The 12,370-nt window shown below is 38.7% G+C and overlaps 1 protein-coding gene and 1 non-coding gene across 2 annotated transcripts in view; one reads left to right on the plus strand and one right to left on the minus strand.

Moving 5' to 3' along the window:
• Positions 1-12,370, plus strand: part of MTA3 (metastasis associated 1 family member 3) — a 178,046-nt gene that overhangs the window by 99,753 nt on the left and 65,923 nt on the right. The window contains exons 7-8 of the mRNA XM_024118854.3: positions 3,317-3,419; positions 8,073-8,172. Coding sequence (XP_023974622.1) covers positions 3,317-3,419; positions 8,073-8,172 — 203 coding nt within the window. The remainder of the gene's footprint in view (positions 1-3,316; positions 3,420-8,072; positions 8,173-12,370) is intronic.
• On the minus strand, positions 2,692-2,801 carry LOC112063669 (U6 spliceosomal RNA). Its single transcript, XR_002891111.1, has one exon. It is a non-coding gene; the product is annotated as a U6 spliceosomal RNA (small nuclear RNA).

Here is a 12,370-nt window from a genome sequence, read left to right on the forward strand (position 1 = left end):
AAAAAAAAAAAAAAAAAAAACACCAAAAAAACATTGCCCAGAACTTTCAGAACATTAATAAAAATGGTGATAAATGGCAGCCCTCTGTGTTTCTGAATTAAATATAATATACTCTGATGGTTGTTGCAGAGAAAATGAATTATGTTTAGAACAAAGAATATTTCTAGTTGTCCCACAAAGGGTCTATAGGATGACAGCTCTATCCCGCCTTAGTTCTTCAGTCTTTGAACAATGGTCTGTGCTCTTTGGGGGTATACTGAATAAGTACTTTGCCATTATTTTCTAGAAATCTTAAAATATAGCTGAAGGATTAGGGCTAACACATATAAAATCATGGTTGAATCTACATTTTTTCAAAATTATGAAGAGAAACATATGAAGCAAAAAATTGGATGCTATATATAATCGTGTAAGTAGTTGGTAAATACATTTGGTAGGAATTCACAGAGAGAGAGAGCTTTCATGGGCTGGTGTGGGACTAGAGCAGATTGTAATTGCCCAGATTATCATAAATGGAGGAGGAAAGTGAGATTATTGCAATGACTGGAATGAACATGACCAGAGCATAGGATTCTTCTTGGTTCAGTCTCTGGCTCATACCACATTTCCCAAGACCATTCTACAGATTGCTGATAGCTTAGTTGAGGATTTCATTATACAGATTCTAGAGCTTCTTAAAAGTTTTTCCCTGGTGAAAAAGTGATTAAACTGATATTAATGTAATTATATGATGAATCCAAAATGGGGAATTCCCTAGAGTGACTTTGAATAGAACATTCTATATTCTTCTCATGTTCTTGTTATTTTTGTTGTCATCCCATGGTATTGTATGTTTTAGTTGTTAGTAGAAATGCATTCAGGAGTGTTTTATTATTGTTTATAGCAAATTTATTTAGAATTCTTATACTGAATTATCTTTCCTCTGTATGCTACAGAATGTATGGATAGGATTGAAGTTTATCAATTTAACTGACTTAAATTTTTTTTTTTAACTGACTTAAATTTGAAAAGTAAATATCAGTTTTACCCTTACGTTCTAGAATATATAATAGAAGGGGCTTAATACTGAATAGCATCATCATTTCATCTTGTGTTATTTAAAAATGCAGATAATTATTATTGTATTTCTTTCTCTACTATTTTACTATTTATCTTAACATGTATTTCTTGGAGATACAGGGGAGTATAATTGTGTCATTTTCCTTTCAAAAGTTTCATGCAGTTTACAAGCGTTTGGGTTTGTAGATGGTTTTTAAAAATGAAGCAATTGAATCTTTTTTTTTTAACATCTTTATTGGAGTATAATTGCTTTACAATGGTGTGTCAGTTTCTGCTTTATAACAAAGTCAATCAGCTATACATATACATATATCCCATGTCTCCTCCCTCTTGCAGCTCCCTCCCATCCTCCCTGTCCCACCCCTCTAGGTAGTCACATGCATTGTAAGCAAAAACAATGAAAAACTAAATCCTTTTAAACACTTGATATGTCTTTGGACTAGTACTCACTCTGGTCTGCTTGTGCTTCTTTATGTTGGGGGTGGCAATTGACTTTTTGGTTACCTACCTGTCTTTGAACAAGGAGCAGGATGGGCAGGCCCCCTACCTGACAGCAGTGGCTGACTTAGGAGACTGCAGATGGGGTGGCTGATTCTGCCCTCCCGCTTTCTTCTTTAGAGCCTCAATACCTGCTTGCTCCCATCCTAGGAGAGAACACATTAATAAGCCTATAGCCTGGATTCATCAGTCACCAAGGGATGTTCAGCCTCCCAGTATGTCAGTCAGTGCAAGAGACTCTGCCTGATATTACAGATGCAGTGATCAAAACCAAAACATAGCCCAAACCAATTCCTAGCCTGATAGGAAATTCATAGCTGTAAATTGGAATCCAGTCAACTTCCAAGTCTGTTTTCCATTACCATCTTTTATCCTAACATTGAGTCTTGCCTGATGGTTATATCTCCTCGTGAGATGTTCCTAAAACAAAGCATCCTGTATTATCCTCAGTCTTTTCCTCAACCTCTTGATTGTTTCCTTCTTTCTGTTAATGCCAACACTATCTATGTAGTTCTCAAGACTGGAAACCTACCCATTATACCAGTCTGTCACTGTCATTTCTAAATATTCTCTCTGAGCTCTTTATTGTCACTGTCAATACTATGTCTCCCTGTCTGTGTCACGTATCTCTGTAGAGCAAATTATTCCATTGCTAAGTGTTGGATGTGAAATTTGTTTCTGATTTTGTCACTCTACTGCTAAAACGGCAAGGGCTTCTTATTACCTCCAAATAAAAGTCTATTCAGAAAATCTGTGCAGAATCTTCGGTAATATTTTCATAACCCACTTCTTTTAGCTATCTCTTCTCATTCCCCTTGATGTTCTCCTGACAAAACTAGCTACTCTTCTACCACATCTTAAAGCCCCATGACTTTGTTCACATTCTCATTTCTTTTTTTTTCATCAATTCTTTTATTATTTACAACAGTCTTTTGATAATTTCTGCCAAATTTGTTCTGATATATTCTTTTTTTAAACATCTTTATTGGAGTATAATTGCTTTACAATGGTGTGTTAGTTTCTGCTCTATAACAAAGTGAATCAGTTATACATATAAATATGTCCCCATAACTCTTCCCTCTTGCGTCTCCCTCCCTCCCACCGTCCTTATCCCACCCCTCTAGGTGGTCACAAAAAAATATGGAACGCGTCACGAATTTGCGTGTTGTCATCCTTGCACAGGGGCCATGCTAATCTTCTCTGTATCATTCCAATTTTAGTATATGTGCTGCCAAAGCGAACACCATTCTCATTTCTTAACTTTAAGTTCTCTCCCCCTGCCAGTGCATTCATACCCTTCAGTTCTTAGCAGGAACGCCACCTCGGGCATGACTCGTTCCCTAACTAGCCTGAAATGATTTCTCTAATCTTCAGGATCTTACAGTCATATCTATACATCTCTGTGACATCTGTTTCTTTTCATGTGTATCATAGTTATTTATGAGTAAGTTTTATCATAATTAGAGCATCTTTCTTTTCTGTCTCTATATCCCTTAGTGAGGCTTGGGGCCTCACGCATACAAATACACAGGAAAGACATGTTAATGACTAAGTGAAGACATCATATGGTCGGTTTGGTTGTGTTATCATCAGCGTTCACTTTACAGAGTGTTCTACATCTGCTGTCTGATAGAATGTATGCAAACCATGTACATTTACCTTATACTTTTAATGCCGTGGCGATCACAGTCATCAATCGTATGTGACAATGTATGTGCCTTGTGAGTAACAAGACTCCATTTGCTTTGTTCTTGGACAGGAGAATCAGATGAGAGGGAACAGTCAAAATTGGAAGTGAAAGTTTGGGACCCAAATAGCCCACTTACAGATCGACAGATTGACCAATTTTTAGTTGTAGCACGGTGAGTATGGCACTGTGGAGTCAAGAGATGTCTTTTCAGGGCTTCCTTGGTGGCGCAGTGGTTGAGAGTCCGCCTGCCGATGCAGGGAACACGGGTTCGTGCCCCGGTCTGGGAAGATCCCACAGGCCGCGGAGCGGCTGGGCCCGTGAGCCATGGCCGCTGAGCCTGTGCATCCGGAGCCTGTGCTCCTCAACGGGAGAGGTCACGACAGTGAGAGGCCCGCGTAACGCAAAAAAAAAGAGAGAGATGTCTTTTCCTTTTATAAAAGAATTTATAGAAAATTTATGAATTTTCCTTTTTTTGTGTTCTACTATGTTTCATTGGTTGTATTTTTCTTTTTCTAACTGTGTAAGAAAGCCGAATATATATCACACCTCTTCCTAAATAATATGGTTTATTATCATTAATTTCTGTTTTAAAAATGAAAATAGATTTATTAATTTTTACTGATTAAGAAAATAAATGCTCCTTGTAAAAATGTAAGCACTGCAGAAAAGAATAAAGTAGAAACTCAACACCTGAAATCCCATATCTTTAATTAAAGCAGTGATCTTTAAGCTAGTCAGGGATTATTCAGGTGTCAGTAATAATGTGCTCCTCCAATTGCACCCACGTGTGAGTAATGTCTGTTGGCTCGGTGTAAGGCTGTCCTTTGAGAGTTCTAAGCCTGGCTCCCTGGCTGCCTTGCCCACCCCCTCACCCCCCACCCAACCCCTTTTCTTGAGAAAATGAGTGGACAGAAGTTTATTTTTTCAATTATAAAAGTAAATGATGTTCATGGGGGAATTGCTGCAAAGCAGAAAGTAAATGAGATTATCATAGCAGAAAAATTGGAAAAAACATAAAAGTACATCGGCAAGCAGTTGATGAATGAATTGAGGTATATTTAGTAATGGAGTATTACTTTACAACAATGAAAATGAATGAATTAGGGCTATATGTAGCAAAGAGTAAACCTCAAAAACAATGTTGAGGAAGAATACATACAGTATGGTCACTGATAAAAAAATTTTACAATGTGCAAACAATGTCTTATTCCATTAATGGGCATACGTATGCATATGCATATTATATATGTATGTATGAGTTCTGGGAATGTGTATTGATAAATTTTATTTCCTTAAAAAAATGAACCAAGAGACTTCCTTGGTCCAGTGGTAAAGAATACGCCTTCCCATGCAGGGGACGTGGGTTTGATCCTGCTCGGGGAACTGAGATCCCACATGCCACAGGGCAGCTAATCCCGAACGCCCCACAACTAATGAGCCCACGCGCCTCAGCTAGAGAGCCTGCGTGCCACAAACTACAGAGCCCATGTGCTCTGGAGCCGTGTGCCACAGCTAGAGAGAAGTCCGTGCACCGCAGCAAAGAGCCTGTGAGCCTCAACAAAAGATCCCTTGTGCCGCAACTAAGATCTGATGCAGCCAAAAAAAAGAAAGAAAAAAACAAATGTGGCAAAATATCTTTTTAATTTTTTTGATTTATTTATTTTATTGAAATATGGTTAATTTACAATAGAATATTAGTTTCAGGTGTACAACATAGTGATTCCATATTTTTATAGATTATACTCCATTTAAAGTTATTACAAAATAATGGCCATATTGCCCTGTGCTGTACAATATATACTTGTTGCTTCAAACATGGCAAAATATTAGAATGGGGTAGATCTGGACATGATTACAAGCATCTTCATTATATTCTCTAATTTTTCGTTGAATGTTTTTTATAATACAAAGGACAAAAGGGTCTTAGCCCATCCTTAGCACTGTTGATAGTGCCAGTCACCATGGAAGTCATACATCGTATCGGTGGGTAGGCATTTAGACTCCAGAGCCCACACGCCTAGCCACTAACTGATTAGATGAAGAGACTTGATATATATACATTGTTGGGGAGGAGCCAGTCAGTGGCATAGAGGAGACTGAAGATTCGGTAGTAGAAATGAATCATTCATTGGTGGAACTGCTGCCCTAGAGACTCCAGACAGGTTATTTGGATTTTGTATTATTTAGTAGATTTTGCAGTTTCAGATTTGATTTTCTTTTTTTTTTTTCCTTTTCCTGACTACGACGGGCCATGTTTTCTTTTTTCTTGAAGCCAGCATGAGAGGTACCAAGGAGAAGCACCTAGTATCTTTTTCAATTTTTGTTTTTTTAAAAAAAATCTAAATACAAATTAAACCCAGTTAAGCACCACTGCACATCCCACCAGAATGGTTAAAATTTAAAAGACTGGGCTTCCCTGGTGGTGCAGTGGTTACGAATCTGCCTGCCAGTGCAGGGGACACGGGTTCAAGTCCTGGTCCGGGAAGATCCCACATGCCTCTGAGCAACTAAACCCCATGTGCCACAACTGCTGAGCCTGTGCTCTAGAGCCTGTGAGCCACAACTGCTGAGCCCGCATGCCACAACTACTGAAGCCCACGCACCTAGAGCCCATGCTCTGCAACAAGAGAAGCAACCACAGTGAGAAGCCCACGTGCCACAACGAAGAGTAGCACCTGCTCGCTGCAACTACAGAAAGCCCATGCGCAGCAACGAAGACCCAACGCGGCCAAAAATAAAATAAATAATAAAAATAAATACATAAAAAAAATTTAAAAGACAGTGCCAAGCACTGGTGAAGATGTGGGACAACCAGCACTCTCATATTCTGCTGGTTGTAGTGTAAGTTGGTACAGCTGCTTTAGAAAACTGTTTGCTGTCATCTAACACACATATCCCTTAAGTTTCACTCCTAAATATATATGCAGCAAAAATGCATACACCTGTGTGCCAAAAGATACATATACAGATGGCAGTAATGGCACTATCCATAGTAGCCCCAGCTTGGAAACACATGTCCATCAACAGTAGAGTCGGGGCGGGGCATCATGCAAAGTAATGCTCACAGCGAGGAAATGAACGAACGCAGCTCATTCACAGCAGGCCGCATGGGTGAATCCACAGACATAGTTTTGAACAAAAGAAACTGGATATAAAAAGTGTGCATAGCATGTGATTCTGTTTAAGTTTTCAATTGAGCAAAACTAATCTTTGACGTTAGAATCTGGGATGCTGGTTCCCTTCCACTAGGAAGTAGTGATTGGGAAGGAACCCGAAGAGTCTTCTGGGTGCTGTCAACGATCTGTGTCTTGACCTGGATGCTGGTGACATGGATGCATTGACTTTGTGGTAACTGAATAGCTGTACAATGTGTGCTTTTTGCATGTGTTTTATATTTTAATTAAAACCTTAAAAAAAAATCTCTTCCTCAGCTAACATATTTAAAACACAGACAACAAGCGGGAAGCCTTACCTTCATTTCACGCTTTATTTCTTTTTTTAAAAAAATTTATTTATTTATTTTATTTTATTTTTGGCTGCGTTGGGTCTTCGTTGCTGCACACGGACTTTCTCTAGTTGCGGAGAGCGGGGGCTACTGTTCGTTGCGGTGCGCGGGCTTCTCATCGTGGTGGCTCCTCTTGTTGCGGAGCTCGGGCTCTAGGCATGCGGGCTTCAGTAGTTGTGGCCTGCGGGCTCAGTACTGTGGCTCACGGGCTCTAGAGCGCAGGCTTGGTAGTTGCGCACGGGCTTAGTTGCTCCACGGCATGTGGGATCTTCCCGGACCAGGGCTCGAACCCGTGTCCCCTGCATTGGCAGGTGGATTCTTAACCACTGCGCCACCAGGGAAGCCCACGCTTTATTTCTTGAAGTTAGGGTTCTCTGTGTATGGGAAGGCCTTCTAAATCATTAAATGAAAATCAGTGTTGTGGTAATTTTTTTTTTTTTTTTAAATCTGTTATATATTGAGTCCTTGAAGGATGAGGTTGCTGCAGTTGATGATATCTCATTTCAAGGAAAAAGTGTTATTGGGATTTCACCGTTTGGGCTAAAAAAGTGGTCAGAACTTGCTTTGCAATAATAGTCAAATTCTGCATCAAATTTATTTCTCATTTTTGAAGCACATTTGGAAACCAACTTGTTTATTCCATGGCATTTCATTATAGATCTTTCCCTTCTTTATGTCACACAAGCCTCTTTTTCTTTTTTTTTCTTTTTTTTTTGTGATACACGGGCCTCTCACTGCTGTGGCCTCTCCCGTTGCGGAGCACAGGCTCCGGACGCACAGGCTCAGTGGCCATGGCTCACGGGCCCAGCCGCTCCGCGGCACGTGGGATCTTCCCGGACCGGGGCACGAACCCGTGTCCCCTGCATTGGCAGGTGGACTCTCAACCACTGGGCCACCAGGGAAGCCCGCCTCTTTTTCTTAATTGTTTTTAAAAATATATTTATTTATTTATTTAGGCTGCAGTGGTCTTAGTTGTGGCATGCGGACTTCTTAGTTGCGGCATGTATGCGGGATCTAGTTCCCCGACCAGGGTTGGAACCCAGGCCCCCTGCTTTGGGAGCATGGAGTCTTACCCACTGGACCGCCAGGGAAGTCTCTCTTTTTCTTAATTTAATTGTAATGACACATATGTGTAGTGAATTGGCTTGTCAAGTCTTAAATCGTAAAGAAAATACTTTTTGTCTGATATTTGATTCTTAAACATCGAAGAACTTGCTTGACTTTTACAACTGTTCATTTACTACCCAAATGTGTTTTTTTTTAAAGATAAAAAAACAACAGTGCCTTAATCTTTCCTCTTTGTTTGTGTGGTTTATCCAGTGCTGTCGGGACATTCGCTCGAGCCCTTGATTGCAGCAGTTCTGTAAGGCAGCCTAGTTTGCATATGAGTGCAGCTGCAGCTTCTCGAGACATCACCCTGGTAAGATGCTTTTTGAAATTTGAAGGTTATTATTTCTTCTGCTACTTGTTTAATTTAAAAGCCAGTATAGCAATGTTGTAGACGTGAGAACTTCCTGGCTCTAAGCCCTGCTGACTGTTAGGTTGATTCGGCTTGGCTGGTTGATTAACTGCGGTGTCTCATTCCTAAGTCACCCCTTGTGTTTGTGAGCTGGGACAAGTAACAATGACTATTCACAGAGTAGGTACAAAATGATAAAAAAATATTTTGGGGAAAACAATTCAATATTCTGATTCATCTGTTTTCACTTTGGTGCTTTTTTGGTGTATTCCATCTACACCAAACTACATAAATAGTTGTAGCTCACACATAGTGCTTTACAATTTTTTTAAGTGAAAGTAGCCATCTGTTGAAACCATTGCTATAGGAGTTATTCTATTGTCATGCCATTAGTCAGTATTAAATATTTAAAGTTTGTTTTTTCTGTTCATTAGAAAGAGGTTCTGTTTTCTTAAATTATTTCATTATATTATGGTTGCTATCTTTTAAGGCTATTTCCTTTCTTCCCTTGGTGATCAAATGAGGCTTCCCACGTTCAGCTTAATTATACCACTGATGCCTTCTGTGGCTGGTCATCGGGCTTGGCACTTGCTTCCTTCTCTGCACCCTCCAGCAATGCAGACCTGCATGTTTTTGCCTATTGAAGTTCCTTAACTGTATTGATTGCCACTCCCTCTGAGATAGGCATGGTAGGATGCTCATTTTACAGATGAGGAAACTGAGGTATGGCAAGGTTAAGTTGTTTGATATTCATTACACGTAATAAAAGTTAGCATTTTGTTTTCTGATGGAATGGAATACAATGATAGGTTTTATTACTTTCTCATTATATTCCAATTTGAAATGTTTTCCACAAAATATTTATCATGATAATGTAAAAACTTGTACTAGAATGCACAACAAATTTGTTTCTTATAATTCTTTCTTGTATTTTTGTACAACTGTAGATGATGATGAAAGCATTAATAGTCTATAGCCTTTAAGGAACCCTTTTCTCTATCCTTTCTCAAAGACTATAATGTTGTTTATAGAAACAAGTTTTGTTCCTTCCATTAGTACATTAATATTTTATGAAAGTTTAGGGGTTTCAAAATAGGTTTGTATTTTGGTTGTTTAGCACTTTTAGAGTGCTTTTTTTGAAGATGCAAGACTACACGTGTCACTTTGTAACAACCTTAAATCCTGTCAACAGATATTTATGTGAACCAGAACTACATGGAATCTAATCACTACCTGTTTAAAAATTTTTTTTCCCGATTCTAAAATTAGTGTATTCTTATTATGAAAAAATTTTAAAAGTAAAGTACAGCAGCAGCCAAAAAAAAAAAAAGTTTTGTCCTCATTACCCAGGGTAGAATATTCTTACCATTTTATGTTGCCTTTCAGCCACTTTTTGTGCATTGCAAACAATATACTAGCAGATTACAGAATAGTACAGAAGATAATATAATAAAATACTATGCAATGCCACCTAAAGCAGATGTTAACATTTTAGTTCTTTGGATTAAACAGATTTTCAACCACTATATTAATGATGAAATCTCTAATATTCTCTCCCTAATCCTATCCCCCATCCTCCATCTGTACCCCTGGCCCTGATCATCCCTGCCTCCTGACAAGAGGCAGCCACTATATCAAATCTGCTGTGTATCTAGTCTGTGTTTTTCTAGTTTTACTATGTATTGATATTTCCAAAAACAACATGAACATTGTTTTACATGTGTTTAAATCTACTTTGTAACATTTTGCTATTTGCCTATTAGTGAGATGTAGCCATGTTAATAAATATGTACCTCTTTCACTCATTTTTAACTCCTTGGTAGTATTTGTAGTATTGTTTCATAAAATACTACACCACATTATTTATGTATTCTCTTACCAATGAACATCTGGAGTGCTTTAAAAACATTTTCCTTTGCTATTACCCATAATGTTGCATCGGAAATTCTAACACATGTCCTTTCTGAGCATGTGTGCGAGCTTTCTAGGCTGTAACTAGAATTGAAATAATTATCCATAGCGATTCGTAGGGCTGTGCTCATTTTCAGTTTGACCACGTGCTGCCAAATTATTCTATTATACACCATACTAGAAATTTATAATCCCACAAGCAGTTAATGACTGTTTCTCTTTCTGCATCTATTTCCTTATATTATCTTCAACACTTGGACACTTGGTATGTTCAGACTAAAATTTTTTACTAACCTGATGCTGCTTCATTTTAATTTGTATTTCCCTGATTACTTAATGAGGCTAAGCATATTTTCATATTGGCTCTTCAGATTTTTTCTTCTTTGTATTTTAGATTCATGTATCCTTTGTCCATTCTTCACTTACGTTATTATTCTATTTTTGTCTAATAGTTTTAAAGTTTTATTCATATTTAAGACTGTAAATATATCTGGACTTTATTTTTAAGAATGGAGTGAGGTAGGGGTCTAATTTTGTTTTCCTCCATATGGAAAATTAATTATTCCAGCACCTTTTATTGAATTTGTTGTTTCCTCAGGATTTTGTCATGCCCCTTCTATCTTATTTCATGGTCCTAGATATGCTTAGGATTCTTAATCTATTCTCTTCTGTTTCATTGATCTATTTGTCCCTGTGAAAGCACCACAGTATAATAAATTCCGATAGCTGGTAAGACAAGTTCCACGTCACCGTATTTTTAACATATAGTTGAAGTTATTTAAAATAGAGTTATATATTTTGTCTCCCCTCTACCCCATGTTTTTCCTAACAGTATAATATAAACACTCTTTCATATAAGAATCTGCAGTTTTTTTCTAATGTTGCATGATCTTGCCTTGTATATACTGTTACTTATGTAGCCAGTGTCTTGTGACTTAACACTGCTCTTAAGAGATAATGCTTCCCAGATTATAAAGGGGGGTGCTATCTCTGTTGTAGTCCAGCAAATTCCCTCTACACTGAGAAGCTGGAGTGCAAAGCCTGTTCCTGAGATGGGATAGAGCTCTTGTGACAATTGGGGCTGGGATTTGCCTGAAGATGGGTCTGACAGGTGAAGAGCAGGTGTGTTGGCTCTTGGTTCACAGCTGCAGCGACTCTCTGCTTCCCACTGCTGGTGACTGCTGGGACAGCGGATGAATTTCTTTTGGAAGATGGCAGTCTTCAAGAATCAGTGTTGGTTTTTGTCAGTGAAGGCCATTATAAAAGAAACATTTTAAAGGGCATACAACCTTTATACCTTAATTGGTTTAAATATCATTTTGTGTGTGTTGTTTGTAATACTTGCCTATTATGCTCTTTCTAGTACTTTCACACCCTCCAGTGTTTCCGTCTCTTCTGCTTTATTTCCTTTAATACTTAGCAATTTGGCGTCACTTTTTAATTACATCATTATCTTAAATTATTTACTACGTTATAAATTTCTTTAAGCAAAAATATACTCAGGTTTACAAAATTTTGTTTTGTCTTGTTTGTACAGCTGGTTTCAGAGACAGGATTTGGATCTTAACTCCTGCTGAGGAGTTCTCTCCACTAGATTACCTCTTCTGTTTTATTCTTGTTAAAATGGCTTGGGTTTAAATATCATTGTTGTCTGTCTTGGATCAGGCAGCACTGAAGATTTGTTTTTTAAATTTATTTTTGTTTTTAAAATATTTATTTGTTTATTTACTTTAGTTGTGCCGGGTCTTAGTTGAGGCATGCGGGATCTTTAGTTGTGGCATGCAGGCTTCTTAGTTGCAGCATGTGGCATGAGAACTCTTAGTTGCTGCATGCATGTGGGATCTAGTTCCCCAACCAGGGATTGAACCCGGGCCCCCTGCATTGGGAGCACGGAGTCTTATCGACCGGACCACCAGGGAAGTCCCTTATTCTTTTTTTAAATTTAATTTTATTGATTGATTGATTGTATGCGGGCCTCTCACTGTTGTGGCCTCTCCCATTGTGGAGCACAGGCTCCAGACACGCAGGCTCAGCGGCCATGATTCACGGGCCCAGCCGCTCCGCGGAATGCGGGATCCTCCCAGACCGGGGCACGAACCCGCATCCCCTGCATCGGCAGGCGGATGCTCAACCACTGCGCCACCAGGGAAGCCCTATTTATTTTTTTATACAGCAGGTTCTTATTAGTCATCCATTTTATACACATCAGTGTATACATGTCAATCCCAATCGCCCAATTCATCACACC

Source organism: Physeter macrocephalus, chromosome 12 (assembly GCF_002837175.3).
Source record: "Physeter macrocephalus isolate SW-GA chromosome 12, ASM283717v5, whole genome shotgun sequence".
Taxonomy (NCBI): Eukaryota; Metazoa; Chordata; class Mammalia; order Artiodactyla; family Physeteridae; genus Physeter; species Physeter macrocephalus.